Source organism: Phoenix dactylifera, unplaced genomic scaffold, assembly GCF_009389715.1.
Source record: "Phoenix dactylifera cultivar Barhee BC4 unplaced genomic scaffold, palm_55x_up_171113_PBpolish2nd_filt_p 000143F, whole genome shotgun sequence".
NCBI classification, from domain to species: Eukaryota; Viridiplantae; Streptophyta; class Magnoliopsida; order Arecales; family Arecaceae; genus Phoenix; species Phoenix dactylifera.
In genome coordinates, this window is record NW_024067698.1 from 798,146 (window position 1) to 820,373 (window position 22,228).

Below are 22,228 nucleotides of genomic sequence, written 5' to 3' on the forward strand. Positions count from 1 at the left end.
TCACCCTGAATTACCGACTGAACCGAACTGTGAAGCGGAAAAAATGATAGCTCTAATATATATAACCTTATATTTTCGTTTTGATACCTACAAATGCCAAGGCTAGTGTCACATAAATCTATTTGAAGCCCGAGCTTATGCTTGGCCATAGAAAAGCTTATATCTAACTGGACATGAGGTGTGCTTGAATCACTTAATCCAAGTTACTCGTAATATCATCTTTCAAATGTTAAAAATTAAATGAGCCGACTCGAGCACAACTCAATTACAAAATGAGCCAAGTTTGAGCTAAGGATTAGCTGACTCAAACTTGGCTCGTTTAAACCAAAAAAAAAAAAAAAAAAGAAGGAAAAGTACCAAAAGAATCACTCCAAGGCCGCATGCAATACAAGGATTGATGCTTTGCATTTGCACTTGAATCCTATCTGAGTCGAACCTTGCCCCCTTCCTTCACATGGTGTGCCAGAAAAAATTTTTATAAAATAAAATAAAATCTTTATATATTCTTTCTTTTCTATATCTATATTCATAGATACGGAATTCTTATCATTCTTTTCGTGATTCACAAACTAATGTGTGTATATATATATTGATAATAAATATTTTATTAAAAAAATTAGTTATTACCGAATAAAGAAAAATTATCGGGTGAGATAAATTCGAAAAGACTTCCCCCGGTACCAGGGTCATTCGAGGGAAAGAATAAAGAGCGTTTGCTGCGTCTGTTCAATAGCGGAAGACTTCGGCGCTCGTATCGAATCTCAAGATTTGAACCGAGCTTGGAATAGAATAAGCTGAGAAAACAACTTTTATCGGACCAGACATGAACTTTGGATTAAATAATTTGGACATGAATTAAAAAAGACAGCAGAATCAAAGTTCGGACAATCATGAATACGTGCCAGCATCTGACACATTAACTCGTGCTAAGGGCCTTCTCATCGAATCTTATATGCCGAATAATATATTTGAGACCCACCTCGTGCCTACTTTTGTTCTCTTTTTCTTTTTCAAAAATCTGAGAAAAAAAATCAACGAAACGGGACAAATACGTACGATGAGACATATTGGTCTTCAAAATTGTCTAAAAACCTCGTGCCCTTGTCAACAACAATCTTCCCACTTAAAAAAGTGGAAAAAAAATAAGGAACAGTGCAAATGCTCTTTCCACCAATCTCCAAGCAGGTTTTCACTAATTTGTAGACAAACAGAAACAGAAATAGGTAAAAAACAACAGTACCAAGCAGGCCCTTGCTATCCCATATACTTAAAATAGGCACCAGAATTGACATCAATATGCACTATCCCTTAAAATTAAGCCGAGGTCATTTCTTCTTGCCACTGAATTAGCTTCCAGTACTGCAGTTACAAAAATATTCTATCAAGTCTCTCTCAACTTGGAGAATGGGCCATAATCCTAACAAAACTTATAAGCCAAAGGAAAAGAAAGAACAAAAATACTTGTCATCATTTTCTGTATTCAAGCATATCCGGGCAATAGCGTCCGAAGAGAACTTCCAGTTGCTTGATGAATGGCTTCTCCCGGTGCCCACCAATATGACGGATCATTTGGTTCCATCGTTTTCGACAAACTTCTCCAGGCCTGAGAATTAAAAAGCATTAATTAGAAGCCCGAATCTTACATTACATGGTGGAGGCAGCAATAACAGACACTAGAGATTAACAAAAGGCCACACTCCATGACTCTTAGGGCAATATAACAGTCAATCAATGACTATAATGTCACAATTTATCTAGTATAGAGTTTACTTGAAAGAAGTATTCTATGCAATTAACGTGATATTGGTAATGACACTTCTGCACCAGGCATCTGATGCTTCTCCAAATGGGAAACAACGTGAGGCTTATACCAGAGGAACTTCTGGTTGCAGCATGGTTATGTATTTGCCTATTCTTAAGAGAACAGGAAACTACATTTAGAAGGATGGTGTACAAACATGACATAAACTTGGTTCAAGCCAACCAGATTAAAGGTATTCTGTTGAACAATTTCTAGATTTTGCACAATAAAAAACAAAGTATACACAACTAGCATGCAGAAGGGTTGTCCATCGGTGTTCAGGGAATGAAACAGGTATGCAGCTAAAATAACAAATTTAAGCCTTTAGGAAGGAAATAAAGAACATCAAGTTCATATTGAAGCTGGGATGCAAATAACAGAAGTTAAAAAAACCTATTAACCTTTTGCCTCATTGTGATCCTAACATTACCAACAAGACAATCACTTCTTATAATTTGTTTATGTACAAGTGGAAGTAAAAGAAAAAAAAAATCTTTTATACATTTCCATACAGTATTCTTCAAATATAAAAAGCAAGAACAGCTCATATCATTTTTTTTTAATTTTAGAAAAAAATGCAAATGACACAAGCAGGAAATCTCTTTTCCTATTAAAATCCATGTTAACTTATTGATGTTCTTCTCTAAGGTTGTCTCTCTAAGCAATCTAAACTTATTTCTGGATTTGCTGTTTGCAGCTGGTGCAAACTGGGTTCCTCCAATGTGTTTCAGCATTTGGGTGGGTCTCTGGTAACTGTCTCTGCTAAAAATAACAAGTGCCGATGCAGTGAAATGAAAATGCGGTACTTCAACAGAACAGATCATGCCTGCTATATATGAATATGTGCAATTACCTCGGTAGACCTCAATTCCACTGTAAAAGTGTCTGGGAACAACCCAATCAAATTGTGTATAGCTGTAGAGGATTTATTTTTAATGGTTATTCATATTTAAGGGTTGTGAGAACATATTAAAACATATATACCTATGCTCGAGAAGATTATCCCAGTCAACATCTTCTACACAACAAGCATCCGCGTCTTGAAGCCTGCATCCACAAGGAGAGTAGTGCAAAAACATAAGAGTATTGTCGGGCAAAGGATCCTCATCCATACAAGATGATGAACTACTGTAAGACAGTTATGTCCTGGTGTGACATCTATGGTATGAATAGAACAATGTTACTATGTTCATGTCAAGATCAATTCAACTAGAGAACTTCTATAATTTGGGGAATAAGGGAGTCCCGTATAAAAGGCCAAAATATATTAAAATATTAGGAGGATATTATACAAAAAATGAGTAAGAAAATATTTAGAATAAAATAGAATTACTTACAAGGTTAACTAAAGATAAAAAAAAATATATGTATGGTTTTCCTCATGGAAGATAAAATCCAGAAGGACAATTTGATGTGGAAAAAAATCATAAAAAAAGGTCTGCCATTATTCCAAAACTTCCAATATATAGGTTGGAATGGACTATAGTAGTCATGTTTCTTATGTCCACTTTAAATCAAAAAGTAAAATTAATCCAAAGAGCATTGAACAGAGTCATATGATGTTCTGTTTCACTTGTTCTGAAAGCAGGCAGCTCTCATGGGTATGTAATACTTGGGAACCAACGGGGGAATTCACTATGATCAATGCAAGGTTTTAAAATCTGGACTGTGTATCAAACTGAAAAAGTTACTGGGTTGGGTCACTGGATCAACAATTTGGGTTAACCTGCAGCGAACTATAATGTCATCATGACAAAACAAATAAATTAACTTCAATTAATTATAGACATAAATATAATAAAGTTATAAATACATTATAAGAATAATATTTAAAATTTTTAAAATTCTGCAGCACTTGCACAACAACATTCAACCACTCTTTAAAATCATATGACATCACAATAGCTCAAGAAATCATTGGTATGGTCATATGCAATACAAGTTTTAACAAACAAAATAATTGAGTTTTACATTTTCAAAAAAAAAAAGAAACGTGATTTCTACCCTAAATCCCATCTTAGATTTCTTATTGACTCCACATAAACCAATTCCATTACGTGAAGGGATTTACATGCCATTAGGGATTACGGATGATATCATGTCCTATCAAATTTTAGCAAAGCTTTTGTGTAAGTACCAAGTCCGTCACGGACAGAAGAGGAAGAAAGGAGTTAGGTGGGATGGAAGAGAATAAAAAAATGAGTTTACATTTTTGACTTGGGGGTTAAGGGGACAAGGTTTGAGGATTTAGGAGATGGCCTGTTGGGATGACTACAAATGTACTTTCATCCATAATGCTTGACCACGATGATCATCCATGAAGGATACCTTACTGGCCCAGACACCACATGATGCAGTTTAGGGAAAAGGGAGGTGAGAGGAGGGGCATATAGCTCAAATGCTGACCTTGTTGAGGGACAGCTGCATAAGGTCTGATCTTGTGGAGAACGAAGAACACTAAACACCAGAGTCTCATCTTGTAGACAGTGCAGAACATTGGGGATTGGGGAGTAGAGAGTATAGTAGATATTTTTTACACACAGACATGGCTGGTTGTTATTAATAACTGGGATGGTTTGTTCCGGTCACCGGTCAAATAGGCCGTTCAAGCGGTTGTCATGAAATCAAAAGATTTTTTCATTGAATTGTTTGGGGGCCCATCCGGATCATTACTTGGTCAATTGATGCTTTGACCAGTTCAACCATCTGGTACAATGCCACTCTTTTAAACAGGAATCAATATTAGATCTTTTATAGTAGTACAAATATAGCTAAAATATTCACCATAAACATTTACTAACAATATGAAAAATATATAATGGCTAACAAGTTTCGATCAACAAAAAAAATGAGCTTTTTAACTTCAGAAAAATTATAAAAATAGATCATAAAAATCAAGATATTGCTCTCAAAAGTCTCTTCTCCATGCATATTATAATCAAAAGGGCATCGGTCAGAATAACAACCACATTAGTTGACAAGTCAACCTTGACCAAGGATCGCCGAACCGGTACTGGTAGGCGTACCGGTCGGCCACCGAACCGGTTCGAACTGGTACTGAACCGGTACCACTGGTTCGGTCTGGTTCATGTATCCAAAAGCCCAAAAAAATTTGGTTTAGCCGGCACCCGCCAGTACAGGCCAGTTCCGTTTTTTAACACCGAACTGAACTGATCAAAGACCGGTTCGGTACGGGCTGAACTGGCCGGTATGGACCTGTTCAACATTCTTTGTCCCCGATTACTTAAAATTGAGAGCCTTACGCATCCAACAAGCGGTAATCATCTACATCAGACCAGATGCCTTTCTTGACCAAAGATGATGTTAGCTGGTTATACCTGCAAAATCCAGCAAAATTAAATTCATCAATATGACAGATAATCCGTATTAAGCAGAATGTTTCCTAGTAACTACAAACCAAACACATTGATACACTTAAAGTTATAAAGAAACTATTATTAATTTGAGATTGACGATTCTCTACGCATTGTATCATAGTTTACATACACCATAACCATAAACATCTAGCCTTTTTTCAACTATTTGGGGTCGACTTTCTAGATCCTTATTTGCCAAATAGTCCTATTTAGAGCCACCTCTAACATTATTTCAAGTTTCTCGCAAAGCGCAAAACAGTCCCGGTTGGTCACTTTGGAAGGTATCTCAGGTGATCTTTGACCCCTGGCTGACCATATTCTTCCTCACAACCTCCATCCATATCACCTTAGGTCTTTCCCTTCTTTTCTTACCATCTTCAACATAAACCAAAGTATCTCTCCTTACTAGAGCCTCAAATTTTCACGATAAAATATCATACCATCTAATCAATTTTCCGTTACTTGGTTCATAATCTGTGCAACTCCTATAGCACCTCTAATATATTTATTTTTATTTTATCTTTTCTACTTTTTATGTACTTTCTTTATTGCTCAGCACTCTGAGCCATGCAACATGGGGGGCCTAACTGTTGTACTATAAAATATTCCTTACAATCTCCAAGGTATGCGACTATCATATAATATTTCAAATGCACCTCTCCACTTCATCCAACTAGATCTAGGTCTATTACATATGTCTTCATCTATCTCCCCATTATTTGTACAATAGATCCTAAATAATGAAGCCGGCCACTTTGAGGTATGTCTTGGTCATCAATCTTAACTGGTATCACATCTTTATTTCCATTCTTACTAAATTTACATTTCATATACTCCATCTTTGTTCTACTAATCTTTAAACCTTCTAAAGTTTTCCTCTATAAGTCCAATGCAATGTTTAATATAGTTCTCTTTTCATCAATCAACACTAATCGTCTGCAAATAACATACACTGTGGTATATCATCTTAAATGTTAGAAGTAATTTTATCCATAATTAGTACAAAAAGATATGGGCTTGGTGCTTATCCTCGATACAAGCCTATGGTAACTGGAAATAAACTTGTCATAGCGTAGCAACTTCTAGCACTTGTTAATGCCCCAACATACATGTCCTCAATTATTTCAACATATCATTTATATCCACCATTCCTTAAAGCCCACCAAATTACTTTTCTTGGTATCCTATCATAAACTTTTCCAAATCAATGAGAACAATACATAGACTTTTTCATTTTTCTCTATATTTTCTATCAATTGTCTAAGTAAAAAAGATAGCTTCCATTGTTGATCATTCATGTATAACTCCTAATTAGTTATCTAAAATAGTTGTTATTTTTCTCAATCTTTTCCTTAATTTCATAGAGTGACTGATAAGCTTAATTTCCAGATAATTATAACAATTTTGTACATCACCTTTATTGTTATAGTTAGGTATTACAATACTTCTCCACTCATCTGGCATTTTTTCCATTTTCAAGATTTCATTAAATAAGTTACCCAATTTAACCCAGTATCCCCCATAACTTTTCAAACCTCAACAGGTATTTCATTTGGTTCTAATTCCTTACCATTTTTTGCAATTTTTTCAAAGCTATCTCCACTTAACTTTTATGAATCATCCAAATAAAACCTTGACATCCTATTTTGGTTCTTCAATAAAAAATTCTTTAGTAGAATCCTAATTTACAATTTTTCAAAAGAACATCTCCTTCTTTAATTTTAGATGTTTCATAAATTTCATTCTCACCCTCTTTCGGACCCAATCTATCATATAAATTATCATATGCCACACATTTAGCCTTACTAGAATTTTTGCATGTTTTTTAGCCTCCTGTATCTTATAAAATCCTTGCCATTATTTTCTTTGTTATTTTAAAACGAACTCATTTTATTCTAATTTTACCTCTTGTACTTCATTATTCCTAAACTAGGTTTCTTTATTTTTATATCTTTTCCCTTTTGACTCTCCTAGAATATCTTTAGCTATCCCCTTAATATAATTGACCATTTGATCCCGCATTTTATTTGGGCTAATAGCCCTTACGTTTCAATTTCTCTCCTTTAATAATTTATTCCTAAAAGACAACATTTCTCCTTTCAAATTCCACCATCTTTGGATATTTATTACTTTATTTTCTTTACTTATTGTATTTAATATATAAATATAAGATTAATAACCTAAATTTTGTAGTTAACTCTCTCCTGATATCACCTTACAATCCTTACATATCGATCTTTCTCATCTCTTGATGAAAAAGTGATGGGGACATCAGCTAGGTCCCCATTTTATTTGCATATTTGCTTATTGTTATTTCTGGGTTTATTTGTGTTTAGGGATTTATTTGTGGTTTATTTTATTCTGGGCTTATTTTCATTTTAGGGCTTATTTGTGGGGAATTATTTTATGTAAGGGGTTTATTTTAATTGTTCTTATGGGGCCCTATTTAAAGGGAACTTGTAAGCTGATTAGGGTTTTTAATGCAGAATTAAAGAACTCTTTTCCCCACGTCTCCTCTCCTTCTCCTCTCCTCCCTTCTCCTTCTTCTCTTCTTCTTCCTCCTTCTCTTCCCTTCTTCTCCTGCCTCCATTTACAAGTTAGTCCGGCATCAACTTGGTATCAGAGCAATCGGTTTTGCTTCTATTGCCAAAGCCCCGATCCGTCAACAGTTTTTCTTTCCCTCGGTTACCATCAACAACAAGAACAGGCCCCTTCCCTCTGTCAGTCCGCTCACCAAAAAAAAAAAAAAAAAAAAGATTTCTTGTCCTCTCAGTTTGCACAAAAAGGGGCAGAGGGGAGCAACCCTGGTTCACCGAGCTTCTCTCGGCTCCCGCACAAAAGTAAAAAAAAAAAAAAAAAAAAAAGGTTCTGCAGCCGAAAGAGAAGAAAGAGCCACAGTCCCTGCGCCGGATTCTCCCTCGCATCCATCTGACTTGCTCCCTCGGTCGTCGCCGTTGCCCCACCACCTGCAACCACCGGCAGCCGGTGTATGGCCGATCGTCGCCGGATCCCTAGATTTCTGTGGCCGCACGAGTATTACGCCGTACGTCGACCCCGGACGCCGGAGCGTGTCGAAGGGCCACGAGTGGTTCCCGCCGCCGGAAAGAAGACGAACGTCACCGCCCTCCTTGCAGCGTTGTCCCTCGAAGCCGGAGTCACCACTGCGTCGGCCGCACCGCCTGCAACCGCCGATTCGCTCTCCGTTCCGGCCGCAAACGCCGCTGTGTCCTCCTACCACCACCGGCCGCCGCCTGTCGCCTCCGACCACGAAGCTGCGGCCGCAAGCTCCGCCGCTGCCACGCCGTTCGGCCGCCCCGCAACCACCGCCGAAGCGGCCGGAACGACCTCCCGAATCGATCGGGAGGTTGAAGAAGGAGTTACGGTAACGGGTAAGTTCTAAACCCGTTACCCCAAAACCCGTTAGCCCGGGTCCACATCCGGTAAGTTAAAAAAAAAAAAAAAAAAAAAAAAAAGGTCGGATCACGTGACCTGCACGTGTTTCCCCTAAAAAAAAAATAAAAATAAAAATAAAAAAACTAACCTCTGTTCTGCCGAAAAGGAAACCCTAGGGGTTTCCGCCGCCATCGCCACCGACGCCGTCTTCGCCGAGCCGCCGTTCGTCCACGGTGCCTCCCCACCGTCTGAGTGCAACCGCCGTTGCCCGTCGCCGCCCCGTCGCCGAGCGCCGCCGCCGAGCGCCCCTCCGGCTCCGCCACCTCGTCCGAGCACCCCGAGCCGTCGCCGCTCGACCTCCGGTGACCGAGCTGTCGTCGTCTCCGCCGTCCGAGTTCCACCGCCTGAGTGCCTCCCCGCCGTCGAGCCCTCGCCTCTCGCCGCCCGAGCCCTTCTTCTTCATCCCAACATCCTAGATCCTGATTTTATGATCTGGAACACCGCCTGAGTGCCGCCCACCGTCTGCCTCCCGCCGCCCGAGCCCTCGTCCGAGCCTCCTCCGAGCGCCGTCTCCTCCGAGCGGGTCACCTGCAGCGTCCCTTCGCCGAGCTCCATCCGGCCTTCTCTTCTCACCCGAGACTAGGAGACATCCTAGCGGTGCCATCACGCTACACCCGAGCTCCACCAGCCTGACCCTAGCCCGAGGTCAGCAGGCCGCAAGCCCAGCTCCCCCACCCGGCCCGCGCGCCAACCTTCCTTGAGCGCGGCCCAGGTCCAGGCAGTTTCAGAACGGGCTTGGTCCAGGCCCGTGTGCCGTTTGCTGAAGCGCGGCCCAAGGCCCTTGGCTGCAGGCCCTGTTTCAGGCCCGATCCAGAGTGTTCTTCAGCCCATTTCGACAGCCCAGGAATCTTTGTGCTGTAGATCCAGGTCTACAACTCCAGCTAGCTCTGCCCAGCGTCAACTTCGTGTTCGAGACTCCACGAGCAGACTATTCTGGTCAACTGTATTCACCACAGGTAATAGGTTCTTCCTCCTTTGGGCTTGCTTATCTAAATATGTTCTAGTTCTCTTGCATGACAGTCCTATTTTGAAACTTATTTTCTTGTCAAACTGCAAAACCTAGAACATTTTCCACCACACCCGTCCTACCTACCTTAAAATCTAAATATTAAATTAGCACACCTTAGTGTCAGGACATCATCAACATCCATAGATCAGATTACTTTCAGACTTGGAATGACCGTAAAACGTGTTTGCAACCTAACTTCTTATAGTGACTAATTTTCTACTTTAATTCTGAACTAACCAAAGTACAAATTAGTAACATTTAATTTTAAGTTATTTTTGTGAAAAGTTGCTGACTTCCGAATTCATAGTAGGTTGCATTAGTGGATTGCATCAGTAGGTTGTCCTGCATTACATTTGGACAATTAGGGTTCATTAGTAGCATTGCATATCATATCACCAACTAGAGTAGTTCCTGTATGCCCACCCGTAGTGGTAGAGAGTACCTCCTCACTGACTCTCAGACCCCTTCATCCACCATGGACCCCAGAGTCATACAAGATATTCTGGAACAATTAGCTGCAATACGAGCTGATAACGACGAATTCAAACGTGAGATCCGTGCCCTAGTACAACACCCTAGGACTCCGGAACCATCATCCCCAATCGCAGCTTATCCCGAGTTTGGTTTGACCACACCGCCTGCAGCTTTTCCCCATCCCCCTAGGAACCAACATCATTCTGATCACCAGCGCGATCTTGACGAGCGACTACTTCGTACCGTGCGAGTAGAAGCCCCCACATTTGCTGGTCAATTAGAGCCGAGCGTGTACCTTGATTGGAGAGCAGCCATGGATAACTATTTTGAGTGGTACGATATGACTGAAGATAGAAAAGTACGGTTTGCCAAAATGAAGCTTATTGGGCAAGCTCACTGGTACTGGCATAACGTTGAACATCGGCGTGAGACCCAGAGGCTTCCACACATCACCACTTGGGAGGACATGAAAGAGAAACTGAATGAGAAGTATCTGCCATTCTCTTACCGACAACGCCTTATGGATAGGTAGCAGAAACTAACTCAAGGAACTTCAACTGTTGCCGATTACATTGCACAATTTGAGGAGTTTCACATGAGGTGTGGTGTAATCGAAGAGGAGACTGTTACTCTTTCTAGGTTTCGGGCAGGACTCCGTGAGGAGATCCAGAAAGAATTGATCCTTCGAGAGATTACTACCCTTGGCCAGGCATACCAATTGGCTCAAGACGTGGATAGTTTTTTACGAGTCCCTGTGGTGAGACGTACCGACTCTCGGTTCTTACCCCCAGGAGCCCGACCTAATCAAAGCCATCTCCCACAACCCAGACCACTCTCCAACCATCCTTCACAGCCCGGTTCTAGCCAAACACCGACTAGGACGTTCCCGGTGCCTGCTCAAAGTACATCAACTGATAAAGGAAAAGGCATATTAGGGTCCAACCCGCCCTTAAGAAACCAAACCCAGTGTTTCAGGTGCCAAAAGTTTGGCCATATTGCGTCCCAATGTAATGCCAAGACTTATTTAATGACTGAACTGGAAGCAGGAACCCAGGATACTGAATGTGTCGAAGAAGTCTATGAACCAAACATTGAGGATTTTGTAGATGACTTTGGAGATGAAAAGACCGGGTTAGAGTTTGTTCAAACTGAACACCAAAATGAGCCCACTGATAGGAATGACCAAAACCATAGGCTCCATGTGGTGAGGTGCACACTAGCCCAAACAAAGACCGAACAAGACTGGCGAAGAACCTCCCTATTTTATACACTTATTAAGATCAATGGTAAAACATGCAAAATCTTATTTGATAGCGGGAGTTGCATCAATGCCATTGCGTCTGGAGTTGTTTCTCGCCTTGGCCTGAAATCTACCCCTCATCCTAATCCATATAAAGTAGCCTGGGTAGATAAGACGTCCATTTCGGTTTCAGAAAGATGCCTTGTCCCGATTCAATTCCTATCTTATAAAGACGAGATTTGGTGCGACTGCCTTCCGATGGACGTAGGTCAAGTCATCTTAGGAAGACCTTGGTTATACGATAGGGACGTCACACTTCATGGTCGGTCAAATTCGTGTAGTTTTATGTTCCAGGGTCGGAAAATTATATTGAATTCATTGCCTCCTAGAGAGCCCGTTCCTGAGAAGAAGGGTGCTACACCACAAAAGGAAGAGTCACTCCACATCATTACTTCGAAAGAGGTAATGAAAGATATCGAAAGCCATTCACCTGTGTTCGCCCTTGTGGCTAGAGTTATTAATGTGGAGTCAAATGTCGAACATCCGGCCGCCGTAGTTCCTCTGTTGGAGGAGTTTCACTCTGTTTTTCCAACTGATCTTCCAGAGGCACTCCCTCCAATGCGTGATATCCAGCACGTAATTGATCTCATTCCTGGAGCGTCACTGCCAAATCTTCCCCACCATAGACTCAATCCAAACGAGCACACTGAACTGAAACGCCAAGTTGACGAACTCGTCACTCGAGGGTATATTCGTGAGAGTTTGAGTCCCTGTGCTGTACCTGCACTCCTCACTCCCAAGAAAGATGGCTCTTGGAGGATGTGCGTCGATAGCCGTGCTATCAATAAAATCACGGTAAAGTATCGTTTTCCCATTCCGAGGCTGGACGACCTTTTAGACTACATGTCTGGTGCTACAGTTTTTTCCAAGATCGACCTAAAGAGTGGGTACCACCAGATTCGGATTCGTCCTGGGGATGAATGGAAAACAGCATTCAAAACCAAAGATGGACTCTACGAATGGTTAGTAATGCCTTTCGGATTAACAAATGCTCCAAGTACTTTTATGAGGGTGATGACACAGATCTTTCGACCTTTCTTGAACAAATTTGTCGTTGTATACTTTGATGACATCCTCATTTATAGTCAAACTCAAGAGCTCCATCTTTCACACCTAAGGCAGGTTTGTGAAGTCCTGCAGAGAGAAAGCTTCTTTGCAAACCCTAAGAAGTGTGCCTTCCTGACTGATCACGTCACTTTCTTAGGGTTCATAGTATCTTCCAAGGGTGTCTCTGCTGATCCAGAAAAAGTAAGCGCGATAGTCGATTGGCCTGAGCCCAAGACCTTAGCCGAAGTACGCAGTTTTCATGGTCTGGCTACTTTCTATCGTCGCTTCATTAGGAATTTTAGTTCGATAATGTCTCCCATCACAGATTGCATGAAGAAAGGAGACTTTATCTGGACTAAGTCGGCATCCCAAGCATTTAAAGATATTAAGCATAGGATGACCGGAGCACCTGTCTTGCGCCTCCCTGATTTCACTAAGGTATTCGAGGTCGCATGTGATGCCTCTGGAGTTGGCATAGGTGGTGTGTTAAGCCAAGAAGGTCACCCTGTCGCGTTCTTTAGTGAAAAATTAAGTGACGGCAGGTTGCGTTATTCCACCTATGATAAGGAATTCTATGCGGTAGTGCAAACTTTGCGACATTGGCGACACTATTTGCTACCGCAAGAATTTGTCCTGTATTCAGACCATGAGGCTTTAAAGTATCTCAATTCTCAAAAGAAATTAAACTTTCGACATGGCCGATGGATTGAGTTTCTACAAGCCTATACTTTTGTGCTGAAACATAAAGCTGGAGTTGAGAATAAGGCTGCTGATGCGCTCAGTCGACGGATCTTCCTCCTATCCATGATGAGCACTGAAGTAATTGGTTTTGAAAGGATCAGGGAACAATATACCACCTGTCCTGATTTTAGTAATGTATACCTGACCTTACGAGATGGAGTAGAGAGAGCACGATGATTTCTTTTTACACGATGATTATCTCTTTCGCTCCGACCGATTGTGTATTCCTCGAACTTCTTTGAGAGATTTTCTAGTATGGGAAATACACGCTGGAGGACTGTCTGGGCATTTCGGGAGAGACAAAACCATTGAGATGGTGGAAAGACGTTTCTTCTGGCCGAGTCTCAAGAGAGACGTGGCCAAGATCGTCGCTCAGTGCCGCACATGTCACTTAGCCAAACAACGTAAACAGAACACTGGGCTTTACACTCCACTACCAGTTCCTGATTGTCCGTGGCAAGATGTTAGCATGGATTTTGTGTTAGGGCTTCCACGTACCTCGACCAAACATGATTCCATTTTTGTAGTAGTGGACCGGTTCTCTAAAATGGCTCATTTTCTACCATGTTCTAAGACTTCTGATGCTTCTAGGATTGCGAAACTCTATTTTGACGAAGTCGTTAGACTCCATGGTCTCCCTAAATCTATTGTGTCCGATAGGGATGTTAAATTTATGAGCTATTTTTGGAAAACTCTTTGCACATGATGGGTACCAAATTAAAATTTTCCTCTGCCTATCATCCCCAAACTGATGGCCAGACCGAAGTTGTCAACCGAAGTCTAGGGAGTCTTCTCAGATGTCTGGTAGGTGAGCATACTAGGACTTGGGATCTCGTGTTACCAACTGCCTTACCAACTGCCGAGTTTGCATATAATAGTTCGGTCAATAGGACCATAGGCATGAGTCCTTTTGAAGTGGTGAATGGTTATAAACCTAGGCAACCCATAGACTTGATCCCCATGTCTCATCAACATAGAGTCTCTGAGTCTGCACAATCATTTGCTTCACACCTGCATTCATTGCATCAGGAGATCAGCAAACTTATTCACTCTAATAACTTAAAATATAAATCCTTTGCTGATTTGCACCGCCGTTATAAAGAATTAAATGTAGGTGATTCAGTCATGGTAAGAATTAGACCTGAACGACTTCCTTCAGGAACGTTCAAAAAGTTGCAATCTCGTAGTGCGGGACCATTCAAAGTCCTAAAGAAAATCAGTTCGAATGCGTATGTTGTAGATCTTCCTGAAGACTATGGGATTAGTGCGACATTTAATATTGAAGATTTAGTCCCATACAAGAAATCAACATTCATTCCTTCTGACCCTTTTGTTGATACATCCACTGTTGTTGATCACCCTGCTCTAGCACCTGCTAGTGAGCCTCCACCTCCACAGTTTCATGCACGCAGAGAACACATAGAACATATATTAGATGAGCAGGTTATATCTACCAGGAGAGGAAGCTACCAACGTTACCTTGTTCGGTGGAAAGGTCGACCCGAATCAGATGTGTCGTGGATTTCGCGAGCTGAGTTGCAGCGCCTTGACCCGGATCTTCTGGAGCAGTACGACAGCCGCCCCGATTTACACTCGACGGGGTCGAGTTTTTCTCACCCGGGAGGAGTTGATGGGGACATCAGCTAGGTCCCCATTTTATTTGCATATTTGCTTATTGTTATTTCTGGGTTTATTTGTGTTTAGGAATTTATTTGTGGTTTATTTTATTCTGGGCTTATTTTCATTTTAGGGCTTATTTGTGGGGAATTATTTTATGTAAGGGGTTTATTTTAATTGTTCTTATGGGGCCCTATTTAAAGGGAACTTGTAAGCTGATTAGGGTTTTTAATGCAGAATTAAAGAACTCTTTTCCCCACGTCTCCTCTCCTCCTCTCCTCCCTTCTCCTTCTTCTCTTCTTCTTCCTCCTTCTCTTCCCTTCTTCTCCTGCCTCCATTTACAAGTTAGTCCGGCATCAAAAAGTTATCTATCTATGAGTTCTCATCTCTTCTTAATATGTTTTTGCAAGTACTAAATTATAAGCTAATGAAAACTCAAGAATTGAATCTCCTAATAAATTTCTATCCCCAAAACCAAATCCTCTATGCACTCTCATATCCCATATTGTTCTTCGCTATGCCTATGTAATTCACCGCCTACAAGTATCCTTTCTCTTTCAAGAATACCTTAAATCAATCCATCCATTTCTTCTCAAAGTTGTTGCTTAATCCTCCTCTAAGCCTACTTGTAGTGCATAAATACTACCTACATTAATAATCTTCTCATCTAAAACTAATTTAATAGCTATTAGTATATCACTCATTCTTTTTATATCTAAATTTTTATCTTTTATTTCCTTAACCACTACTATTCCTACACCAATTTTATTATTATCCTTACCTACGTATAATAGTTTATAACCATCCCCGATATCCTTGGATTTACAATCTTTTCATGAAGTTTCTTGTAAGCAAGTGATATTGATTTTCCTACGCGTCATTGTATCCACCAATTCTCTGGTCTTCATGATCAAAGTTCCAACAGTCCAAGTAGAAAGCTAGTTCTCATCTTCTATATGGTTACCTTACATGATAAAATTTCTCATATCTCTACGACTCCAATTACCCGTCATTGTACTGGATTACTATAAGAATCAAGGTTTGTCATCTTAGGACTGAAACCCATATTGGTACCATCGTGGAAAAGTATTGGTATGCCTGGGGTCAATTTGGCATATCGACACTTAGCATGCCCCTGATATCACATACCAATTCGGTAACGGTACGGTATGGTATGCCTAATACGCACTAATATCAAACGATACGGTGTACCATGATTAGAATACTAATCCTAAATATTCAAATCAAGGTTTGTCGTCTCGGTACCAAACCCCATAGCGGTACAATCATAGTAAAGTATCGATATGCCTAGAGGTTGATTTGGTATACCGACACTCGATAAACCCCGAGTACCACGTACAGGTTTGGTAATGGTACAATATGGTATGTCTAGTACACACTGGTATCGAACAGTATAGCATACCATGATTAGAATACTAATCCTAAACTCTTGCTTGCCACAACCAAAATACATTATAGCAGGCAAGGTTTTAAAACCCGTGGGATAGGGGTATCCCGATTTTCTCATGGAATAGGGTGTGTCGTCATCTTGTCCTATCCCGAAACTTGGGACAAGGGATGTCCCAAGATGTGTCAATCGAGATGCTGAGATGATGGCGGCATAATTCTGTCCTGACATTCAATAGCTCATCCTGGTATCCCACGAGACATCCCACTAGAATTTGAGACCATTGCTCGTTTGTCACTCTAATTGAATCACATTCTAGCGGGCCATTTATGGACAAAGACCTAACCATCCTTCAGGGTCACACAATAGCGAGTCACTGATGGACAACAATCTTACGCAATTTGCTCCATTTCTCACTGCAATCGGGTCAAGTTGTGGCGCATTGCAAAAAAGAGAGGACGTCCTAACATTCATGCATCTCAAATTAGGATCCATTTCATAATTATTGGCATATTTCTACTACCAGTTGTCAACCTGATGCCAACCCTCCACCTTTTTATCCAACTTGGAACTAGCCACGATGATGTCGTATCATAGTTATAATGATTGCATTAATTTCAAGTATACATGTTTGATTCAAGAAACAGAAGACTTGGTATGAGCTTCTAACTCACTCATCAAATCCACTCAAATGCCCATTCAAATTCTAACTTGACTCAAGTAACTCAAAGGTATCTCATATTGCATACAAAGAACTATATTCTTATACAATTATACCTAATATTATATCATAATATTTATAATCATAACCATCAAGCATCCTCCAATCCAGTGATTTGAGCCATTGAACTGGATCAAACTAGACTAGAGCACAAGTCATAGGTCCCCAATTCAACCACGGGTTAACCGCATGTTGACGGAAAAAAAAAGTACCCCAAACTCCTCTTTATCTGATTCACATTCCTGTAATTTCCTTATCATCCCTAGTGCCCACCATCCTCCCCGTCTCCAATCCATGTACTGCCCCTCTCTCACCATTGCCATTGAACGGTTGAAGACGCCCCTATCCTGATTTGGGTTGACAAGAGCAGACTGTCTAGGTCTCTAAACACTGCTCCAAACTAACTAGGTTCTACTTATGCAGAATCGTTCAACAAGCATTCCTACTTAAATTAATTAAGAATAAATTGATGCATATTAGAATGCCCATGCATTCTATTGAAATTAATGACAAAGTGATGGATATTAATGTCTTATGAATTAATTAAAATTTTATTTCTTGAGTCCTACATTTCATTATCGTGCAAGATTAAATCAAGGTTTCGAGTACCGATCAATTTTGGTCCTTATCAATGAAGGATTGGCGCTTGGACTCGGTATACTCATGCATGCCAGGTTCTAGGCAAACTTGGCTGAACTAAGGTGTATTGCTCGATTCAATTGGTACTTAGACATACTGACAGCCAGCTATAGGTATTGAGTCAACAAAGGCCCAACTTTCTTTCCTTCCTTCAACCCAAGATAGCCAACCACGTGCGCACTCACTTGAATTTTTTTCAATAACGCAGGCTAAGAAATCATCATATATTGAAAAAACTTGCTAAAATGCTCTGCTCAGTTTATTCTCAAATATGTTGTAGTTTTAACACCAACCTACTTTCCAATTTTCTTATTGTTAATATTAATTTCTGCATAAAATAATTAGTAGAAATAAAATAAAAGTTATTTCTGAAAAAAAATGTAGCATGCTTGCAGAATAGATGTGCACATGCTACTATAGTATGCTCCCGTTGCATTAATTTTGGGCGCATGAGGGATTATTTGAATCTATGCCCTGAATTTTGTAATTTTAGAACCAACCAAATCAAAACTAACCCTAAACTAACCTTATCCCCAATTGCATTTGTATAAAAAAAAACAAAAATGTCCCGGCTGTTGTCTTGACACCAACTACCATACCATGTTTGCATCATACCGATACTGGCATGAAGATTTTAAATGGTGGACTAAGTACAATCTTAGATGATTCAATTTATTGGAGGAACAAGATAAAGTCAAAGTTGTTGGCTTGTTGAGATCAGAATTTGAGAAGAAAACAAGCAAAATGTTTTCTTTCTATCAAATTGCGAGTTGAAAACTAACATTTTTATTGGATAGACATACATGTGCTGATGCATGTTGATCCAATAAAAATGTTAGCTTTTCAAATTGCAATGTTAATAAATACATATTTGACAAATTAAATAAAGTAATAGAACAACAAAATGATTTCTTACCTATAATTTTATATGCTTTCTGAAATGAATTCTAAAAATTATGCTACAAAATTTCAAATTAAGAACCGTAAAACGTACAATCCTGCTTGAAGAGTTTTATAAAAATTGCAAATACTAGAATACCATAACCATTCAGCCTTTTCCCAAATATCTGAGGTTAGCTTTATGGGTCCTCATTTGCCAAGTATTCTTAGTTAGGGCCACCTTTGAGGGTGCAAATGCTTGAATACAGACTGAAAAGACAAGCAAAATGAATCAAATATGTACCTTAAAATAAGACAACATTCTTCGAACATGCTTACCTGAACACCCTGAACACCAAGTGAACATCTTTTGTCTAACCTGATTATAGATGGGCTAAAGTATTTTGAACTCTTGCAGTTCCTAAAATCCCAATTGAATCTCACTTTCCTTGACCCAACTCTTAATTACCTAGAGGATTAGATTTGCTATTAAATCCCCAACTAGGCATATGCTTTTGGTATTCTTCTCTGGAGAAGAAAACAACGTTATGTCAATGAAGTTTTAAATTAACAAATCAAACTCAATGAATATATGGTATGGATTATACTGGAGGGGAAAGCAAGTAGTGATTAAAATGGATCGATATACAAACCAAATACCGTTGGATTAGGGATGCCAATTAAAATTAGATCCATAGAGAATCATTATTCCCATCAAAAGAGCCATGTAAAGGAATAGTTATACTCTTTGTATTTTATGTTGCAGACTGCCAGAGAGCAACTAGGCCTTCTTATGATCTACATTATAGAAATTTTTTTTATGCTTTAGAAAAAAGACCTCTTGAATCAGTTCTTCTCAATTTGTCCCCTTGATTAAGAGAAACAAATTAACCAAAAGTGGGATGTCATTCACCATTTCAAGGAGCAAAAGCAATGAGGTGATAGAATCAACTCACTGGTTCCCTCTAAAATTTCACACATTTACATTCATTTTCTCAGTAATTTTCAGACCATTGCCACATTTGAAATCCATTCAATAATATATTTCCATACTTAAAAAATACTTATTAGTTAGACCTTTGTGTTTAGTACACATCACTTTCTATGTGAATCATTTTTTACTCACTTTAAGATCCCACAATTCAATGAAAATGGCTTATAAAACTTGATCCACCGAGACCTAAAGGCTCTATGTTTTCCAAAGGAAAACAAATATTCCTGTCCAATAGAATTATGGCAAAGAATGCAGCTTGTTGATGGGCCTAAAAACTGCATGGAGAAGTTCAAGGAGAATATGAGGCCAGTTCAGTTTGGGTGTATAGGCTTGAGGTTATTGTGAGTGGTTCCAAAGATGGTGATGAACCTCTTGCTCTTACTTGTTGAGACTGCTCAAATTGGATGGTCCCCAACCTTGAACCTGTTCTCATGGTTATGGTGTTTAGTTCTTACTCTTCAAGACCAACTTGGATGAAAGCAAAATAGTATCATGGATTTGCTATGGGATTTTGTGTTGGATGTTCTGGGAGCTATGGAATAGGAAACAGGGGATTGACAATAGCAAAATGAGAGAGAATGCTAATGGGAAATAAAGTTAAATTATGGGTTTACTTTATTTTGTTTGTTAAAAAAATAGGCTGAGTGTGGAATAGGGACACAAGGATTGAAAGAAGCAAAACGAGAGAAAAAGCTAAGGGAAAATAAAGATAAATTGGACGTGTTGGGGTTATGGAACAGGAAATGAGAGATTGAACAAGCAAAACAAGAGAGAAGGCTAATGGAATATAAATTTAAATTACCGGATTACTGACAAATGATGAAGAAGGCTTTGGAAAACAAGGAGGTTAGAGCATGAAGTTTTATTTTTTAACTTAAGACACTAAAACAGAAACATGCAAAGAGACTATTTGCCAGAGGACGTTGACATCAGATCACCAAAGTTGCCTAGGTAGCGCCCAGGCTGAAGAAGTCAGCGAGCCACAGTGAAGAAGAGATAAAAATCCTTTCTTTATTGTATGGCATAAAAAAAAATATCATGACATAGGAGTACCCTTTAGAATTTTTTTAATCCCGAAGAAAAAAGAGCATTAGAAATCGAAGTTTTTTTATAGCTCTAGGAGTACAAGATATAAAAGCACTCCTAGGTAGACGAGTAGGGACTTCTACTATATCCAAAAAGGTTTATTTAGTATTTCTTTTAAAAAAAACTTCAATGAGAAAGGAAATAAATAAGGAACATGCAGAATTTGGGTTCTGAGGGAAACCAAAATATAAAGATATCTAGAACTTATTAATGTCTTCAATAATTTCTTATACATCATATATCTAAATAAGATTTTAGCACCTACTCCACTCAAAAACAAAACTTCACAAGCCCAAAAATAGGCAAAAATTCAACAAAATAATTACTGCATAAACTACGACAGCACTGCCTATCCAAAACAATACTCCCACAATACATATGGTCGAGATAGGACTTGTGAGTTATAATAATATTATGCTTTGAAGGATAATTAACTATGCAAGCCCATAAAATAATTTATGGAGAAATTGCTTTCTGAAATGTATGGAGTCCCACATATGGCCACTTTGCATATAGAAAGAGGCATATGCTCCAGTGGAAGTGTTAATGATTTGTTGTATATGTAAAGATGATGAAGTACTATTAAATTGGCTGTTCATGTAGACCTTCACTGGATGCCTAACAATCTCAGGGAAACAGATTTATTGATTATCATTATACATGTAATAATGAAGTTCAAGAGAAACCGTCAACGAAATTGATTGTAAACCTTAAGGGCTTCACTGTAGGAATCTGAAAAGTTTCTGGAAAAAAAAAAGACTTTTTAAAATCAGCAATTGCAATAATTTTAATGTTGGCTGAAAGGAGGTTAGGTGATGAATGCACCTTTTTGCCCCCCATCCCCCACCCTTTCTGGACTTCTGGAGATGCTGCACCAAACTTTCAACAGACCATTTCAAGGTTTCTAGTTTACTTTACATTGTACTTTCCAAATATCTTGTTTCTTATTTTTACATAACATCCTTTATATGTTTATCATCATCACTTTGGTAGACCATAAATTCCAGACTATATTTCCAAAGATTTAGAACTTTCTCACATAGACCAGTGAAAACTATCATTTATTTAAAGATCCCTGAAAGATCACTGTTTGCAAATTGACCCTCGTAATTACCTGGGTGAATGTGTTGCTGCAAATTCACCTCTAGATTTAAGAAAGGTCGCCCAGGAGGGACTATTCAATAATTATATCTATCAAATGGCTATCAACCAAAAGGCAATACTTTATATGATCATATTGTGCTTCAAAGGAATTGAAAATGGGAAGATTCTTGAACAAGGCATCAAAAAGGGAAGAACGTGCTTACAGAAGGTACATAGGAGGAGGAAAAACACCGGATGCACCCTTGGCTAATACTGACCAGAAGGGTAAATATGTCATTTACCCCTCATGTCTTAACTCCTAAGTTGATTAGGCATATATAGCAGAGATTGACATAAGGGTTTATATGAATGGTCTAACAATTCTACACTGGTGGATGCAATAAAAGATTTTCAAGTGTTTATATGTATGTTGAATATATTTCATGGGTGTTAGTATATGCAAAAACCTTCAAGATTCATCCTTAACCAACAATCCATCAAAACTGATATCCCAGACAAGTATAGAACTCTATAGGATGAACAATGAGAAATTGTTTATCCTAGCAAATTTGTTATTGAGTATGAACTGAATCTAGTTT

At 39.3% G+C, this 22,228-nt stretch overlaps 1 protein-coding gene across 17 annotated transcripts in view; it reads right to left on the reverse strand.

Annotated features, from left to right (window-relative positions):
- Positions 1-1,149: 1,149 nt before the first annotated feature.
- The window catches only part of LOC103711972 (RNA polymerase I termination factor), a 33,141-nt gene continuing 12,062 nt past the window's right edge, over positions 1,150-22,228 (reverse strand). For 8 of the 17 annotated variants that reach the window (XM_008798312.4, XM_026806540.2, XM_008798311.3 and 5 more), the window contains exons 8-10: positions 5,065-5,139; positions 2,786-2,848; positions 1,256-1,603 (exon numbers count right to left, since the gene is read on the reverse strand). In XM_008798312.4, coding sequence (XP_008796534.2) covers positions 1,468-1,603; positions 2,786-2,848; positions 5,065-5,139 — 274 coding nt within the window. In that variant the 3' untranslated portion in view covers positions 1,256-1,467. Of the gene's footprint in view, positions 1,604-2,654; positions 2,717-2,785; positions 2,849-5,064; positions 5,140-22,228 lie in introns of all 17 variants that reach the window. The other 9 variants (XR_005507306.1, XM_039116874.1, XR_005507308.1 and 6 more) reach the window with 9 other exon arrangements.